The sequence below is a fragment of the Diorhabda sublineata genome, chromosome 1 (assembly GCF_026230105.1).
Source record: "Diorhabda sublineata isolate icDioSubl1.1 chromosome 1, icDioSubl1.1, whole genome shotgun sequence".
Classification (NCBI taxonomy): Eukaryota; Metazoa; Arthropoda; class Insecta; order Coleoptera; family Chrysomelidae; genus Diorhabda; species Diorhabda sublineata.
The window spans coordinates 7298882-7315359 of NC_079474.1; the positions used below are offsets into that span (position 1 = coordinate 7298882).

The following is a 16478-nucleotide window of genomic DNA, read 5'->3' on the forward strand; positions in this document are numbered from 1 at the left end:
AACCGTCAACACATCTAAAAAGTTTTCAATTTTTGTTAAAGAATTGAAACACCAAGTATACAACAGCTACTGATAAATTGATAATAAAAAATTATAAAAGTTGAGTGAAATTAATGATTTTTTGTTGTGTGTTCTGAAGCTAGATACATACATACAGCATATAATAATATTGATTAATTTTTGCTGTACTTGGTCTATGACTTTCGATATATTACAAAACATTTTTAGCTCATTTTTTACAAAAATCACGCTTTTGCAAAAACCGCACTATTGCTACCATCAATGTGTATACGTTATAAATTGTGTAGTAAAACGCACCTCCATAGAGTTTAGGAAATGATTACCATAGACAAACTATTTGTGATTATAATAATATAACCTATGTTTACTAATTTATCAAATTAATTAAAAAAAAATAAATAAATAAAATGGTAGAAACAATAGCAACAGAATTCAAAAATTTCGTTTCATCACAGGAAGCTATGATATCAGTTTACGTATACCTTGAGATAAGTGAAGTGAAAAAGTATTATGATGTTGAATACAAGTATAACAATGATCTAAAGAAAATCGTAATTACAGGGAAAAAAAATAAAAATGATAGTTTTGCAGCTTTTGTCCCCGTAAGAGTTTTTGAAAAGCTTAATTACCTGAAATTACAAAAGTTCATAAATGCTAACACAGATCAAATAGTATATATAGCTGTAGTTCATGCAGATTCTACTTGTGTTTATTATCAAATAACAGATGGACTATTAGAACATAACGATACATCTTCGAAGCAATTGAAGGAAAATAAAAGGGAAAAATTAGATAGTGAATTAAGAAAGTATAAGAGTATAGTAGAGGAGGCAGCTTTACAATCACGTCTGGTTACTATAAGTAGAAAGGAATAGGCAAGAACCAGTTAATTTTTTACATGAACGTCATTAAGTTAAGTGATTATATTGTATTTAAAAACTGACTTATGTACAAAAATGTGGATTTATTACTCTGTTAAATAGATGATATTGGTCATTTTGTTGCTAAAGTTACATATGTCCTTAATCTCATTTAACAAAACAATTGAAACTGGATTATGGTATCCCTCAGAAATTATTTCAATAATTCCAATAATTAAACCTTGGGTAGTTCAAGTCTCCAAAAATTTAGTACCTTAAATTTACCCTTTTAAACCTTATTGTGTGGAATGTAACTTTCAATTGAAGTCAGTACTTCCACTACCGGGATTCATGGATCGCTATCGCAGATTTGTAACATTAGAGTAAAAGCACGGTGATTTACATGAGTTTGCCTGCTTGATTTAGTTTTAAAATGGGTCATTCTGGTTTAAGGAAAAATTGGGTAGACACCCTAAAAGGTGTGTCCACTTATTTTTAGGCGATGTCAAGACACCCTCAGTTGTTGCGCCCCTGATAGGTTTCTCCATACTGCAGGCACCACTCAAATGTAATAGGATTTAACCTCTAGAGCTTGCTTTTACATAAACAAAACATTTTAAATAATTTAACCTCTTCATAAAAGATATATAAAAACCAAATTTCTTTCAAAATAATTACCCAGTATAAAATTTATGCAATTTCATTTTTTTTAGCAAATCTAAGGGTATTATTTTTATATGTAAAAATCATATTAGATTAATATCTACTCAATTCTTGGTATGAGAAAGAAAATAATTATTGTTACCATTCCAAATTTTGTCACAACTACTAGAAGTAGTTAATATCTATGCATCTTGCTTCTATACATAATATTTATCAAATATTTAACAATAATTTTACTGCCTTCAACTTTATTACATATGCAGATAAATAAATGTTTCAAACAAAAATTGTATAAAAGGTTTTCACAATTACAACTTTATTTTGAGCCAGCTCATTTTCTCATCATCTCAAATATAAATATCAGTCTTTCTTTTGAAATAATTAGGTTTTTAATTTGAAGTACCACCTAGAAAGCTTAGAGTCTCTTGACAGGCTCAAACGTACCAAGCCTTTTGAACTTGTCTGATAGTTACAACCCAGTTCAATAGTGAAGTGCATATAAATGTGTAATTCTTAACTGAATCATTGGGAATACTTAGCATGTAACGAACTTAATAAATTAGGTTAAATGTAAAATAAAATTTTGCTTGAAGTTACAATGCTTTCAAAGTCGTGAAGCAATTAGAAATCACCTGTAGTAAGAAGGAATAAATTGGATATATTAATACAGTAAAAATTTAAGGATCACGGTTGATACTATCTTAAAAATAGATGCTCACATCTAGTTTATTTAAATGTAAACTCTCCAAAATTATAAATATATTTTATTCATAGAATTTTGTTTTCAGTCAGTTTACTTAGAATTCATTTGCAGTCTTTGGTCTACTTATAAAAACATTTTACCAAATAAAGTCTAAAGTAGTAAATTTTTGCCTTTGCCATGAGGAGGTTCCGTTTTATATTTATTTTTGTTTTTGTTGCCCAGGATCAATGTTGTTAGCTCCTGGTAGCAATACGTTTGTTTCATATCATTTATCTCATTGTGAATTGTCTTTATACAAATATCAGAAAATAACAACATGGATAGACTGAAGTAGACTATTCCAGTAGATCTTCTCTACAATTATCCATAACACTACTATATATTATCATTTATTTACAATTTATAATATGGCATTGTGTCATACTATTTTGATTTTCCATTTATTTTACTTAGTCTATCTTTGGTTATCTTATCAAAGAATAATAATCCTGCTGCTCTTTCTACACTTTCTGGTGGTACCTAGAACAAAAAATTGTACAAATATTGAGATCTAAATAATCTTAATTTGAGAAAACTTGAGAGCAAAGTACACCCGTTTGATTGATTTAAAAACCTTTTGACGTGATACAACGTGTAATACAGTTACGAACTCGTCCACGACATGGACAGCGACGCCGGTCCTGTACGATGATGTTAATGGAATCTAATATGTGGTGGACGCGCAGACAATCTATGAATTGTTTTTATAACCCATTTAAAATGTGTTATGGACGTTTTTATAGAATCAATATCTAGGAAGGCTTTTTATTTGTTTAGATTCTAGAACCGAATTATCGAAAAATCCGTTTTGTTTATCACCGAGGAAGTAAGTACAAGTAAGAAACAACATCTGTATAAATTACCAATTAGGTGTATAACATGCAATCTGCAATATTTTAAAGAAAACGCTGAAGTTAAAATGCTTATTTAAATAGAAGCAAATGTTTTCATAAATAATTTGGAAGCCAGAAACTGCACTTTAAAAAACCAAGCAGTTTTAAGTGATAAAATGTTTCTGGTTAATCTTGATTTAAATCTTATAATCCCAGCAGCTGCTTCAATGCATTTTGGCAATTGTCTCCCAAAAAGAAAAAATATGAAATAAAAGCAATACAAAATTTGAAAATCTTCTCAAAGGCTGGGTCTAATGATAACCACAGTTGGTACATGTAAGGCAAGCTTTTGTAACTGTGAAATTTGGTGCTATGGAGTTACGAGATTTGAAGCGTAATATGATGCTATATAGAACATCTAATACAGTTATTGGAGAGGTTATCAGATTATATACATATATATATATATATACCTGGAAACTAGTTAGTGGAACATTATCATCTATAACTTGATTTGGCATTACATATGCTTCCATCTCTAATTTTTCATCTGGTGTTTCCATTACAACTATTTTAAAGAAGTGTGTAGGAACTGCTACATGATTTGCACCTATCACTTCATATTTTACATAATTTTTTCCATCCTTTTCCTTCCTAAAAAATGATAAATGGTGTTTTCCTTATTTGTTAACAATTTACTCATATAATACCTGTGTTTTTAGTATACCTGGGTAAGTATAAGGGTCCTGTGCAGCAATATACATTTGGGTATATTTTAGTCAATTTTCTTACATATTTTTCTAATCTATTCCAAGAATCTCTATTAAATCCTTTACCTATTTGAGGTGCCATATTTGAAAGGAAGAAAGTTTGTTCGATATGTTTTTGATTATATTTATGATTTCCTGCAGCTGCCATATGTCCTCTGTCGTATCCCGATTTCTTGTAATCTGAATTATCAGACCTAAATAAAAATTCATTTGTTTGTACAATTAAAACAAAAACTTTAATACCACAAACCTGAAAAAAACATGTATACTTTCATCTGGTTTGAATTCACATTTAGATCTGTCCACTTCGTCGCTTCGTTTAACATTATCTTTAGTTAGATGTTCAAAAACCCAATGAGCAACTCTATTTCTACGGTCATAGCTTAGGACATAATCATCAAAAGATCTAATTTGATCAAAACTAGGAAAGCCATACTTCATTATTTGGGAAACTCTGGTTGCGCTAGTCGGAAATTCCGGAGTAGATGATGGTAAAAGAGGAGATGCAGCAGAAACTGTGCCAAAAATGGGCAATCCTGGCATGTTCTTCAATTTTGAGGAATTGTGATTCAAAGTCCATTTACCTCTTTCCGTATATACACCTACTAAATATCCAGTTGAAGTAAAACAGGCAATCGAAATATATTTCAAAAGATTTTTATTCATTTTATTTATTTATGGGTTTATACTCTAAATACCCTTCTTAAGGATTGTATTCTTCTGTTCTAATTAAATAAGTCACCAAGTAATACAGTTAACTTGTTGAACAGAGATTTTATGAGATAATATGTGGTGATGAAATTTTAATTAGATCTTCGAAAACCAGACGATGATCGGCTTTATTATGAATACATCAAAACAAACGCGTATCTATAATATCTTGCAATTATGAGAGAGTATTTTAAATATTGGCCCACATATATGTAAACACTTTTATGTGTTATATATACATAACGCGTAATACGGTTTTAAAATTATATATAATTATTTAATGTTTTGCTGTTATATTTTTTCAAAGCAAGCAGGACTGACATACGCATTGATCTTACACATAGACCTACAGCAATTCTATGATTTTACGTATACATCACCTACAATTACACATATAACAGAAGAAGACAAATATGACAGTTATTTTGACAAGTTTGAAGTCTTACAACCAGAGAACAAATAGTAAATTTGGAAAAAATTTGTTTTCCACTTTGATTTACTAATAATCTGTTACTGTTAATAGTGACTTTCATGAAATGCATATCTAATAAAATCATTTCAGGAACTTCCAAATTCTGATAGCAAGCATCTTGAGTTCTTGAGTATACTGGTATTTAGTAGATTCTAGAGCTCGATTTGCGTAAGTCTTATGTCCATGTTGTTCTTTTCTTTTTCCAATGACGCCCATTATGTAAGAATTGTTTATCGAGTATAAGTGTTACCCCTACTAGGGGTGTTTGTTACTATATAGAGTCTTATCTGAAACCTGTGTATTATTTATATGAGACTTTGCAATTCAACCTACAGCTCAATAAAGTAGTTAATTAAAACAGCTTTTTGTGTTTTATACTTCCAATAAATAGAACATTATTTTCTAAGTGTAGGTTATGTAGACACTTGTAACACATTTTCTTTTATCCTACATTTAATCAGCACTCACTCAAATGGACTACATAATACACTGGAGTTTAGGGAAATTGAATAAATAATAAACACTCAAAAATGAACTCTATAAGACCTGATCCCTTTCCTGGTATCAGCTACAGAATACAGAAAATGTTGGAAAAGGAGGTAGATAGAAGCAACAACAGTTATTGGAACAATGTAGATGAGAATAATCTACATATACTAACATAGATCCTATCAGGGCACTGTCCCCCCAATAACACTTGAATATACTGGATTTTACAGAGATTGCAGATTCTACTAAAGTGTGAGAGTCTAAGAATTCCAGAGCTTATAAAATAGAAAACAGAGATATCTGGTAGATAGAGCCATTCCACAATCTGTACTTTGTAAAAGTACCAAATATTCTCAATACAACAGAAAGAAAAAAAGAAACAATTGATTTTTTGGTTTGCAGTACACATAACACCCTAATCATGAAATCTAAAAAAAAACTAACAACAAATACATAATTTAATAGGAAACTACTGGATTAGTTTTATAAATTTTACTTAGAAAACTCCTAAAAACTAGGAAAAGTGACTATTTATATTGTATATTTGATACAAGATGATACAGGGATTGCTAGAAGAGGGATAATGTTTTATACATATTTCTGTCTTGTTTGTTATTATGAGTGGTTTCCTTCTTGGTACCTTTTTACACAGGTACCTCTTAATATTATACTTTCGAAAGGGTGGTATTACTTTTGGGTGATTTATTTCCTCATGGGTTTCCAGATTGACTTACTTATTTCGTTTAGTAATATTTAGTATATAGTTGTTAAATAATTTTTTTTATTGACAGAATATTATTTTTATTTATTATTAAAATAACTTATAAATTCACACCATTAATCAAATAAATAGCTTCATTGTCACAACCACAAATAACTCTATTCCTATGTAAATCTAATGAGTTTATTGGTTTACCCAAAGTTGGCATCAAAGTGTACACTTCTAATTTATTTCTCACATTATCTGGTGTTAACCATACATTAGGTTCCCCATTGTCTGGTAAAAGTGAAGGAACAGCAGCAGCTTTTGTAGTCCAATGCCAAATTTCACCGGCAGTTGAACATGTAAAAAGTTGGTCTGAAAATTCTGGATTGAATTTGATTTCAGTTATAGCACCTTCATGAGCATTCAAGACATTTAAAGGATAAGTGTGATGTCTCAGATCCCAAGTTGTTAATGATCCTAAAAAAAGTGAAATATTTTATTGCATTATTTCAATCTAACATTTACTGATTATTATTATAGTTTGATGTCTTTTGGATATTGTATTATTTTCTGTAGCATTTGTAGATATTTGTTGACTATTTTTTATTCTTCCTATTTGGAATTCTGGGTAGTACACAAAATTATGTTTAATGGTCAATTTTACATTACAGTTGCTACTTTTAGGAGAATCTTCTTAGGATATTTTATAACCACAAGTAATTCGAGTTATGAGTCTTGATATTTTAGCTGGGTGTAACTTGTTGGATGTTAATATTAGACAATCTATAAATTGCGGTGAAAGGTTTTGAAGCTATTTGGTTCACTAATCCATCCTATTTAGATCTTTTCATTAATTTGATGAGGTTGTGGAGGGTCAGTTTTTCAAGGAGGTATAATTTTTTCATTTCAAATGGCAAAAAAACCACTTGATCAGTTATGGAGTATTCTTAAGATATTTACCTAAATCATCTCCAGTTAATACTAAATGCCTCTGTGTTGGATGGAAAGTAAGACATGTGGGTGTTGCTTGTTCACCATTAATCATGAAAGTATTGTTAGGATTGTTGTCTGCATTTCTCAAATCCCAAATTTTCAACTGTCCTCTCAAATTACTTGTTAAAATTTCATTGTGTTTCAAAAATGTAACACAGTGTAGGGAACAACTATCTGCATCTTCTGGAATAGTAAAAACACAATTTTTACCTAACTTTTATGCTAAAATTAATAACCAAGACAATTTTCATATGAACAGAAATAGAATAATCAATGACATTTTTCGTTATTCCTTGAATTAAAAAAAAAATTAAATAAACATATGTTATTATTTGGAATAGTTTTAATTCTCAATTACTAATTTTTTAAGAATTGTAACATTTCTGAACTATATCTAAGTAACAATTTTCTCTATGCTCACCAATTGTTCTGAAAACTTTTGAAGATTTGGCGTTCAACAAATTAATTCGACCATCTTCCCCTACTGTGACAATATCATTTTCATATGTGGCCAAAGATGTACATGAACTCTCATCTCCGTTTTTAAAAACATGTATACCCTTCCAGCAGATTTCACTTTTTAATGATATACTTTGTGACAAAGAAGGTACGATTTTTTTCAAATGCACCGAGCCACTTGAAGATGATGTTACAAAATAATCTGGATTCAAAAACTACAACAAAACTTATCAATGTATATGAAACTAAGTGATTCCAAAAAGATTTTGAACATTCTAATAGTATACCTGAATTTCCGTAACATCTCCACAGAAAGGTTCGTTAAACACTAAAAACGGGTAAATATCATCGTCTTCGATATTTTCACAAAAATCCCACAACTTGATATTGTTTTGAATGTTATCAACACTTCCAGTAACAAAATAATGGCAGTTATTAAATTCATCTGATCTCCAACGAATTTTATTAATTTTTTCTGATACAAAAGTACCATGTAAACTGTGAGACATTATAAAAAAGTGAACTTGCCTACACTTTAATAAATAAAAAAATAAATTACATGGGTCGGTTGAACTACTTATTGTTTAGCGCAAAATTCAGCACGATTTAATTCTGACGTTTCGAATCTAAGAGTAGTATACTCTGTGAATTCACTAGCAGTTCAAGTTTTTTGTGTGCATCAGTCGCGCATATATATGTAATACGTCGCGCATCGAAAAAGCAGCACGTTATGTCTATACATAATGGCTCCACTAGACGATTCGCTTTGATGCTTCGACGAAATTAACTGAAGTTCGAAGTGCATGTCGACACACTCTTGCAATTTCGTGAGTAACTTATTAAGCATCCACTACACTACTCGCGAAAACGAATAAGTTAGTGTAGGTGTACGTGTAATTTTGCCTCACCTCGGTCAACTTTCATAATTGTCTATTAATAACCTGAGTCAAAGGATTCCAAGTAAATGGAATTTAAACTCAATGAGCTTCTCGCAAGATTGCACGTCTGTGTAAAGAGACACTTCGTAGCATTAAAACGAATCGTTTTACTTAGCTTAAAAATTGAGAATTATCGGAACTTGAGCGAGGCAAGGTATCACGAAACGGAGTGTGTCTCTATACTATTATTCTTATTGACTTCGTAAATAGTGTAGTAGACGAGAGCACGAACACTGGAGTCATTTGTTGAATAGATGAACTTGCAATCCATTCACCTTTGTGCATGCGTCATGTGGACATGTGAATAGCCAACTTGTGTTCCCCTATGACTATATTACAATGGTTGGAACGAACTTCTAAATGAAGACAATTTTCTTCTTTTTTAGTTGTGTCTATTATGACAACATTTCTGTCTCTATAATTTATCACTATCAACTTTGTGTTGTTAAAGAATGTATATTCTTTCTATTTATTTTTTGTTGGCATTGTCCAAATTTAACTAAATATATATAAAAAAACTACAGATTAAGAAGTATTAAATAATAATTATAATACATTAATTATTAAGAAATCACAGCTTTATCGAATGAATCAATAAAGTGTCAACAAACGAGAAATCAAAACTAATTCTACAGACAATTCTAAAAATAAAAAATAGCCGCAATGGACGAAGCTAGTGGGATACCTCACAGACCATCAATAAATATACATCCACCAACTCCTGCAGGACTAGAGAGTCTGTATACACTCTGTAGAAAGATTTATCCTGACCAAGTAAATCCTTTACAAGTTACAGCATTATTAAAATTTTGGTAAGAAAATTTGGTTGATTATAAAAAAGGTATTTTTTAATATGTAAAATTTTATCATTCCAGGCTTGGGGGCCCCGATCCTCTTGATTATATTTCTATGTATGCTAATCCAGGTATACCACATGAAAATATTCCTCCTCATTGGCATTATATTAGGTAAAATATTTTATCAAGAAATAAACAAGATATGAATAATTCCAAATAAAATTTTTGTAGTTTCGGTTTATCGGATCTACATGGGGATGGAAGAGTCCATGATGTTTCTGGTCCTGACTCGATATCAGGATTTGGTTTTGAGTTAACTTTTAGGTTGAAGAGAGAACCAACAGAAACTGCACCTCCTACCTGGCCAGCTACGTTAATGCAGTCATTAGCAAAATATGTATTTCAGTCAGGTATTTTTTCATTTTATTGAATATTTTCCTAATAATGCTTAATTCTCTTTACATCAACAGGTAATGCTCTTTGTGCTGGTGACCATGTATCTTGGCATTGTGCTTTGGACAATAGTGAATCCAGAATACAACATATGTTAATGACAACTGATTTACAACTAAAAACAGCGCATACTCCTTTTGGAGCTGTAAGTTTCATTCAGATTGTTGGAATATGTGCAGAAGAACTTAAAGCTGCCCAGCAATGGAACGGTGCTGGAATTTTGGACATGATATCTAGGATACCAGTGTAAGTAAATAAAAATCAATTTATTAGCCATTGAATTTGAATAGATTTCAATCTCAATAAACTTCATATGCTATCTACAATCAACAATTATCCATCCAATTATTTTTGACTACATATGTGTGAAAAATTACTCAAATATTCATTATTAAGAACTAATTAGCAGGCTTTTCATTTCAAAAAGCTTTTAATTTGGAAGTTTTTAGAAACAATTCTAATTTTTCTAAATTTTATTTAAATTGTTTGTTTTATTTAAATTGTTTAAACAATTATTTATGGTATTTACAAAGAATAAGAATTATGTTCTCATTATCTATTGAAAATATAAAGGATTTATTGCTACTCCTTTTCCTGCTTTGGTAGTAGGAATACTTAGCATTTAATCCCACTTCTTTTAAAAACTTCAGTTCCCCTATTGTTAATTAATTAATTAACTCATATATTATGTTATTCATAACAATAAAATACTCTATTTAGTTATAATGACACTAGTTTAATCCATTTCAAAAATAAATACTGAAAATAAACACTGCGTAAATTTATTAAATACTTATTTTCAAATTATTATGAAGGACTGGAGGACCATGGCACATTACAGATATGAGAAGAGGTGAAAGTATATTTGAAATTGATCTAAATGCACACGAAGAAGTTAAAAGAGGCTTTGAGTTAGATGGTTCAAATCTAAGTGGGGTCAGTGCTAGATGCTCTTGGATGGAACAGGATCCATCTAAATTGGATATTCAGCTACAAGATTCACATGGCGAGTTAAATGATGAATTGAGATTGAAGTCATCGTTACAAGGTAGTATGATATTCATTAATATTGATCAAAACTTCCAACTAAATAGAAATAGATTACATACATTATATATAGATAGATTTCAACTATCACCTTATATATGATATCAAATAACTTGTTTTTAATTTAAAATATGTAACAATAACTCAAACTATTATCAAATATTAATTTTTTAATTGATAGAAATTTGTGATATTCTAAGTAGGTAACAATAATCAATTAATTGTTTTCAAGTTTGGGGTTTTTGAAAGTAGACTTGTATTTATTCAATTAGATATATCTAGTGTCTATATACAAGGTGAATTTATTAAAACTATAGAACTAATAATTTTTTCTACTTCAAATTTGAGGTTGAAAGATATTAATACATGATAGCCATGTCTATATCCAGTGTTATAGCACCAATGATAATTATTTTCTTCTTCCCTTATTGAATGTTGCCATTACTCATGTACTAAAAAAAATGAAATTTCAAATATATTGTCTTATCATAATAGAGATTGAGCAACATACAACTACAACTTTCTGTTATCACTGAACCCAGTATAATGTTTAATCAAAAACTATTTGTCATCAGTGTAATAATTGGGTAGTAATCAAATCGAGTTCTCCTCAATGAGATTCTCCTGTTCGCTCGCTCCTATCTCATCTTAGGTAGCTGGGTCATTTTCCTTTAAATATGCGCCTAAACTGGAGGTGAATTTGGGAGGGTGAATCTCGAAAGTTACTTCTAATGGTAACAACTATATTATAACAAAAAAATTATTAACAAACAATTCTAACTAATTGAGATAAAAGAAGAAAAAAAAGAAAACATGTATATCCAAAACTTACAAAGTCACGTTTGTCCGACCAACTGAATCGTTTGGATATTCCCCAATTTATTAATAAATTTTTTTGTTGAGTGAGATCAAACTCGTGACGATTTAACGATAACATTTCCTAAATTTGTTCAATTAGACCTCTGCTATTGTTTAACAAATAACAAACTATTGCCAACTTGAGGAATCAGTTGTTTATTGCAAGTGAAAATATTTTATAGTTACCGGGAGTTATAAAATTAAATTAATATTCCTTTTTTTTTTATTAATCTTTTATAGGTCCGTGTTTATTACAATAGTATTCAAAACCAATTTGATCCTTAAGATAATTAAACTTTAATGTCAAAACAAAGATATTGGAGATTATTAGTTTGGTAAATAGAAACTTCAGATCATAAAGTAAGATTTTTTGGAAAAAATTCGAAAAACAAAACTGCTTTTAGAAAATGTAAAATTTATCTGAAATAATGATAAATAACTTATTCAAAAGAAGAATTAACAAATATTATAATCAATTAACAGATCATATAACCTATTTTCATTGAATGTGCTAACGATATCACCTATTATCGAAATATTTCAATTGCAAATAATGAAAAAATAGTTAAAATAATATATGGAATTCCTGGCAATAATAATGACAATACTTACATAAGACAAATAACTGAAATATCATTAATACAATAAAAAAAAAATAAAATAACAGTAAAACATGAAATAGCAAGTAATATATATTAAATTCAATTTAATTTATTTAATTTAATAATTAAATTTAAAAATATATCAATGAGTATCAATGATTTAAGTTTTTTTTAGTTTTAACAATTATGGAAGTGCATTCTTCCTATGGTTAAAATAGATTATCAGTCAATATAAACATATACTTATTAGATCAACAGTTGAATGATTTAGTCAAAAGTTCTCTTTAAATTCTTGATCATCACATACTTGTAGTGTATTCATAGAAGTAGTTATTTTGTGTAATTTCCTTCTGGGAGAGCTAGATGAGTCGAAGGAACAATTTGAGGATGATTCAGAACTGGAAAATAAGTTTTGACATAACTTCTTCAAATAGTCAAAAATTTAAAAACATGTGAAGCAATAACCCAAACTTACCCTCCAAAAATATCTGAATTCATATGGGATGGGGTTTATATAAAAAAGTATGTACCCTAATGTCTTATAATCATTCTATAAATATAAACTGTGCAATTTAAAAAAAAATAAGGTTCTCAATTTATCACTGCAAAGACATGTCTCCCTTATTATTTCAATTTCAATTCAAAAAGTGCATGTAAAGCTGTATACTTATTTTGAGATGTACTATCAGCTCTTGATATTGTTGCACATATTTCTGGATCACTATTTACATTTTTTTTATGTACTACAAGTTAATATATTTCTGACATAGTTATAATAATTTTTATTTAACAGGTCATTTAGGCGAATCTGCCGAATTAATACATATAAAAAAATTGGAAGGTGTTCATTTAGTTTTCAATTTAGAAGCAGGCAGCTTATTACCTTTAGCTATTAGGTGAGTGACAAATAAATACTATATATCTTATTTCTTCTATTATATACATAAAACAAAGTTGGGAAAATTATACTCATTTTTTCCTAACATTTTTCTAAGCAATCGAAAAAGCAAACTTTTTGATTGGCTTCTGAACAGGTGTTCTTCTATTGGCATTGTGAGTTATTCTCCAATGATGCCTCCAATGTAATTACATTAGTCAATGAAGGGGTTTCTTAGGTCTTCATGAAGTATTAGGCTTAAGACATACCAGGGAGCATTAGTTATCACCGGGCTTTCAGTGAGGTCCCTAAAGTCTCTTAAAGTCCCTTTTTTATTTTAGGTCCCTAAATGTCCCCTTTTTTGCAAAATGGTCCCTAAGTCCCTTTTTTTGAAATATTGCATCAAATATATATTTACCACATGCTTTTATTTGACGATCGTGCTCAGTAACACTTTTTCATTTGTTTATGACTACCAGATAAAATTAAACATAAGTTGTATGATTGGAAGTGAAAATTATCACTTTTAGCTACTTTTTTTCTGAAAAAACTCTCAGTGATTACAATCGTCATCTACTCATCATGTCATTACAAAAATAGGCATTAGTAGACTTCTTACTAACACTTCCCTTGACCTCAATTCCCAATAAAATTTGTGGATATACTTATTAGAGGCATGTACCAATATTAGTCCTGGGACTTGCTACTGTCCTCCAGTAATTGGTAAATGATATTTCAATTTATATACAAACTTGGTGAATATATTGTTATTAACAGTAGTGACTTCATTTCAATGGGGCACTTTCCTCCTATTTTTTGGCACATTCAATTGTTTTTTCTGTCCAAATAGTAAGGAGTGTGTTATTCCTGTATTTTTGTACAGACTTTCTCAATAGGTTTTCTTTCTATTTTCATGAAAAATCTTACTTAATAAAAACCTGACAAAATATTTTTGTGCTTGAATCATATTTTGAAATATTTATCTTATTCATTTAAAATTATTCTGTTAAATGAATGAAGGTATGCAAATTTGAATTTTAATACCTTTATTTTAAAAAAAGAAGAAAAACTTTGATCAGACAAGAGGTTGAATAATCTACATAAAAATATGGAAATCTTAAGTAACACTAGATTTTATTGGAAAATTATTAGAAACACTTTAATTCAGTTTTGTTTGAAATTTTTTGTCCGATATGAATTTGATAATTTCGAGTAGTTAATAGAAAGAAATTTCTTGATTCTGAAAATGAATGCTGTGTGCCAAATCTTGGTTAACATCCAAAAAAGCAGCTCTGCATTACTCTTTGTTTTCCATTGCAATATTTATGCTGTGTACTATTTATTGTATAAACCTGCTGGACTGTAGAGTGTTCTTTTCGAAAACTAAATTGATGGTAGGGCATCCATTCCTCTGTTGTAGGGTGTGAGTAATTATTTGTAGCAGTAATCTTTCAAGTATTTTGGATGCGATAGGTAATAGGCTTAGGGGTCTATAGGAGAAAACTTCATTTGAATTTTTTTGGGATTTGATATTCTTTCAGCATTTTTAACGAATATTATCCCAAGTTTAAGCATATAATGGCAATGAAGATAAAGGTTATAAGGATAGTTCTTTAGCTCCTTAATAATTGTAAGAGTTATTTTGTCTATACCAGGAGTTTTTTTATGATTAAATATTGAGTTTCTTGTTGAACATCCTTTTTATAACTCAAGAACGAGTGGAAGTTACAAGAATATGAACTATATTTAATAATATAATATTTTTTAGGGGTCGTGTTAAACACGGTCGACATTTTACATTTAAATCGATTTTGGGCGACACTGTAATCACTTTAGTAGCACATTCTGTAACCGAAACATTAGTAGATGCCGACAATCCATATGTTTCGAAAGGTTCTTGGCTGCAAGTGCTAATTACAGATGATTTGGCACAAGATATGGCAATCACTTTCCAGGTAGGTTCAGTAATCTTTGTTAATAATGAACTTTAATGATATTTGGTAAATGGAAGCATATAGGGTAACCTAGTTTTTCAAATTTCATAACCGTTTTTATTGTCTAGATAACCTTGAATGATATTGATCTTTATAATAAAATGTTAATGGCAACTTTATATAGTGTAATAAAAATAACTTACTGCTTTATTCAAACTGGATTCATAAATTTTATACTACTTCTTGAGCAAGGAATCACATTATATGTTAAAATATTAGTAATGCTGATGTTATTGTTCTATAAACAGGAATTAATGGACTTCATTAAAATCATTTTGTAGTTTAAAGTTATTCCAAACCGCCTATTTTATTCCTGTCTATTGGTGGTAAAAATTCAGTTAGGTCTCAATTGTAAGATTGAAAAGGAATGTGAAAGCTGAAAGGCGGTCAGAAATTCAGCAGACACAATGAAATAAAGTTATAAAAAAATAACTAGGAGGTACGGGAATAATTAGGATGGGATTATGAAACCGTTAATAATAAGGTTGCATTTAGAAATTGTGTTTCTTGTCTAATAAAAAATATTCAAATACTATAATTTATATGTTTTATTTAATACTAGCCCCCTTGCTGTCACTCCCCTGGTAATATATTTTCCTCTGGTACTTTTAAAACTCCAAAAATGCAAAATTCTTCTGGCTTATATCATTACGAATTGAGAAATAGGCTAGGTTAGGTTGAGAAATAGTCTTAAATAGAGAAAATATGAATATTGAATGGAATAGATTACATCAACATCAAATAACGTATATTGACCCATATAGTAACATTGTTGCCATTTTAAAATGCCCTTGATTTAAATCATTATTATTGTATGTGGAATTTTAAAGAAAAATTAGGATATGAATTTGTTTTAAATTACAGACAGGTATCCACCGAAAACCATTTTTACGGTATATTCATGTTTTTTTTTATTTCAGGTGCTAGCCAATCCAGAAGCATTATCATTGCCTAAAACATTTTCCTGGCCCGACAGACGATTATCTATTACTATTGTTGCCGATAAAATCCTTTAGGGCAATTATTCTGTGCCTTCCGAATCAAGAGACTGAGCAATTTGTATTTTCTTAATATTTATCTATTTATAAGATTTGTAAAAAAGCTTTAAAAAATATTTATGATTTTAACAAATATAATTACTAATATGTTTTATTGTCTATGATTTTTAAATAAAATCGCCAAGTTAGTTACAA

General features: G+C 29.5%; 4 protein-coding genes across 4 annotated transcripts; 2 read left to right on the forward strand and 2 right to left on the reverse strand.

The window, feature by feature from the left end:
• Positions 1-84: 84 nt before the first annotated feature.
• Positions 85-1017, forward strand: LOC130452544 (tRNA-splicing endonuclease subunit Sen15-like). The gene has a single exon (XM_056791880.1). It carries the CDS (start codon positions 429-431, stop codon positions 894-896), a length of 468 nt encoding a protein of 155 aa, XP_056647858.1. The 5' UTR covers positions 85-428; the 3' UTR covers positions 897-1017.
• A 1221-nt stretch (positions 1018-2238) lies between these two features.
• Positions 2239-4895, reverse strand: LOC130452543 (endonuclease G, mitochondrial). The gene is made up of 4 exons (XM_056791879.1): positions 4140-4895; positions 3847-4083; positions 3593-3773; positions 2239-2766 (listed from the first exon to the last, which is right to left on the reverse strand). The coding sequence occupies exons 1-4, from the start codon at positions 4553-4555 to the stop codon at positions 2671-2673; spliced, it is 930 nt and encodes a 309-aa protein (XP_056647857.1). The 5' UTR covers positions 4556-4895; the 3' UTR covers positions 2239-2670.
• A 1435-nt stretch (positions 4896-6330) lies between these two features.
• Positions 6331-8892, reverse strand: LOC130446382 (nucleoporin Nup43). Its single transcript, XM_056782610.1, has 4 exons — positions 8007-8892; positions 7682-7934; positions 7228-7443; positions 6331-6744 (listed from the first exon to the last, which is right to left on the reverse strand). The coding sequence occupies exons 1-4, from the start codon at positions 8226-8228 to the stop codon at positions 6383-6385; spliced, it is 1053 nt and encodes a 350-aa protein (XP_056638588.1). The 5' UTR covers positions 8229-8892; the 3' UTR covers positions 6331-6382.
• A 149-nt stretch (positions 8893-9041) lies between these two features.
• LOC130446388 (suppressor of fused homolog) lies at positions 9042-16478 on the forward strand. Its single transcript, XM_056782623.1, has 8 exons — positions 9042-9469; positions 9533-9625; positions 9686-9864; positions 9925-10153; positions 10723-10955; positions 13208-13310; positions 15060-15246; positions 16206-16478. Exons 1-8 carry the CDS (start codon positions 9321-9323, stop codon positions 16299-16301), a joined length of 1269 nt encoding a protein of 422 aa, XP_056638601.1. The 5' UTR covers positions 9042-9320; the 3' UTR covers positions 16302-16478.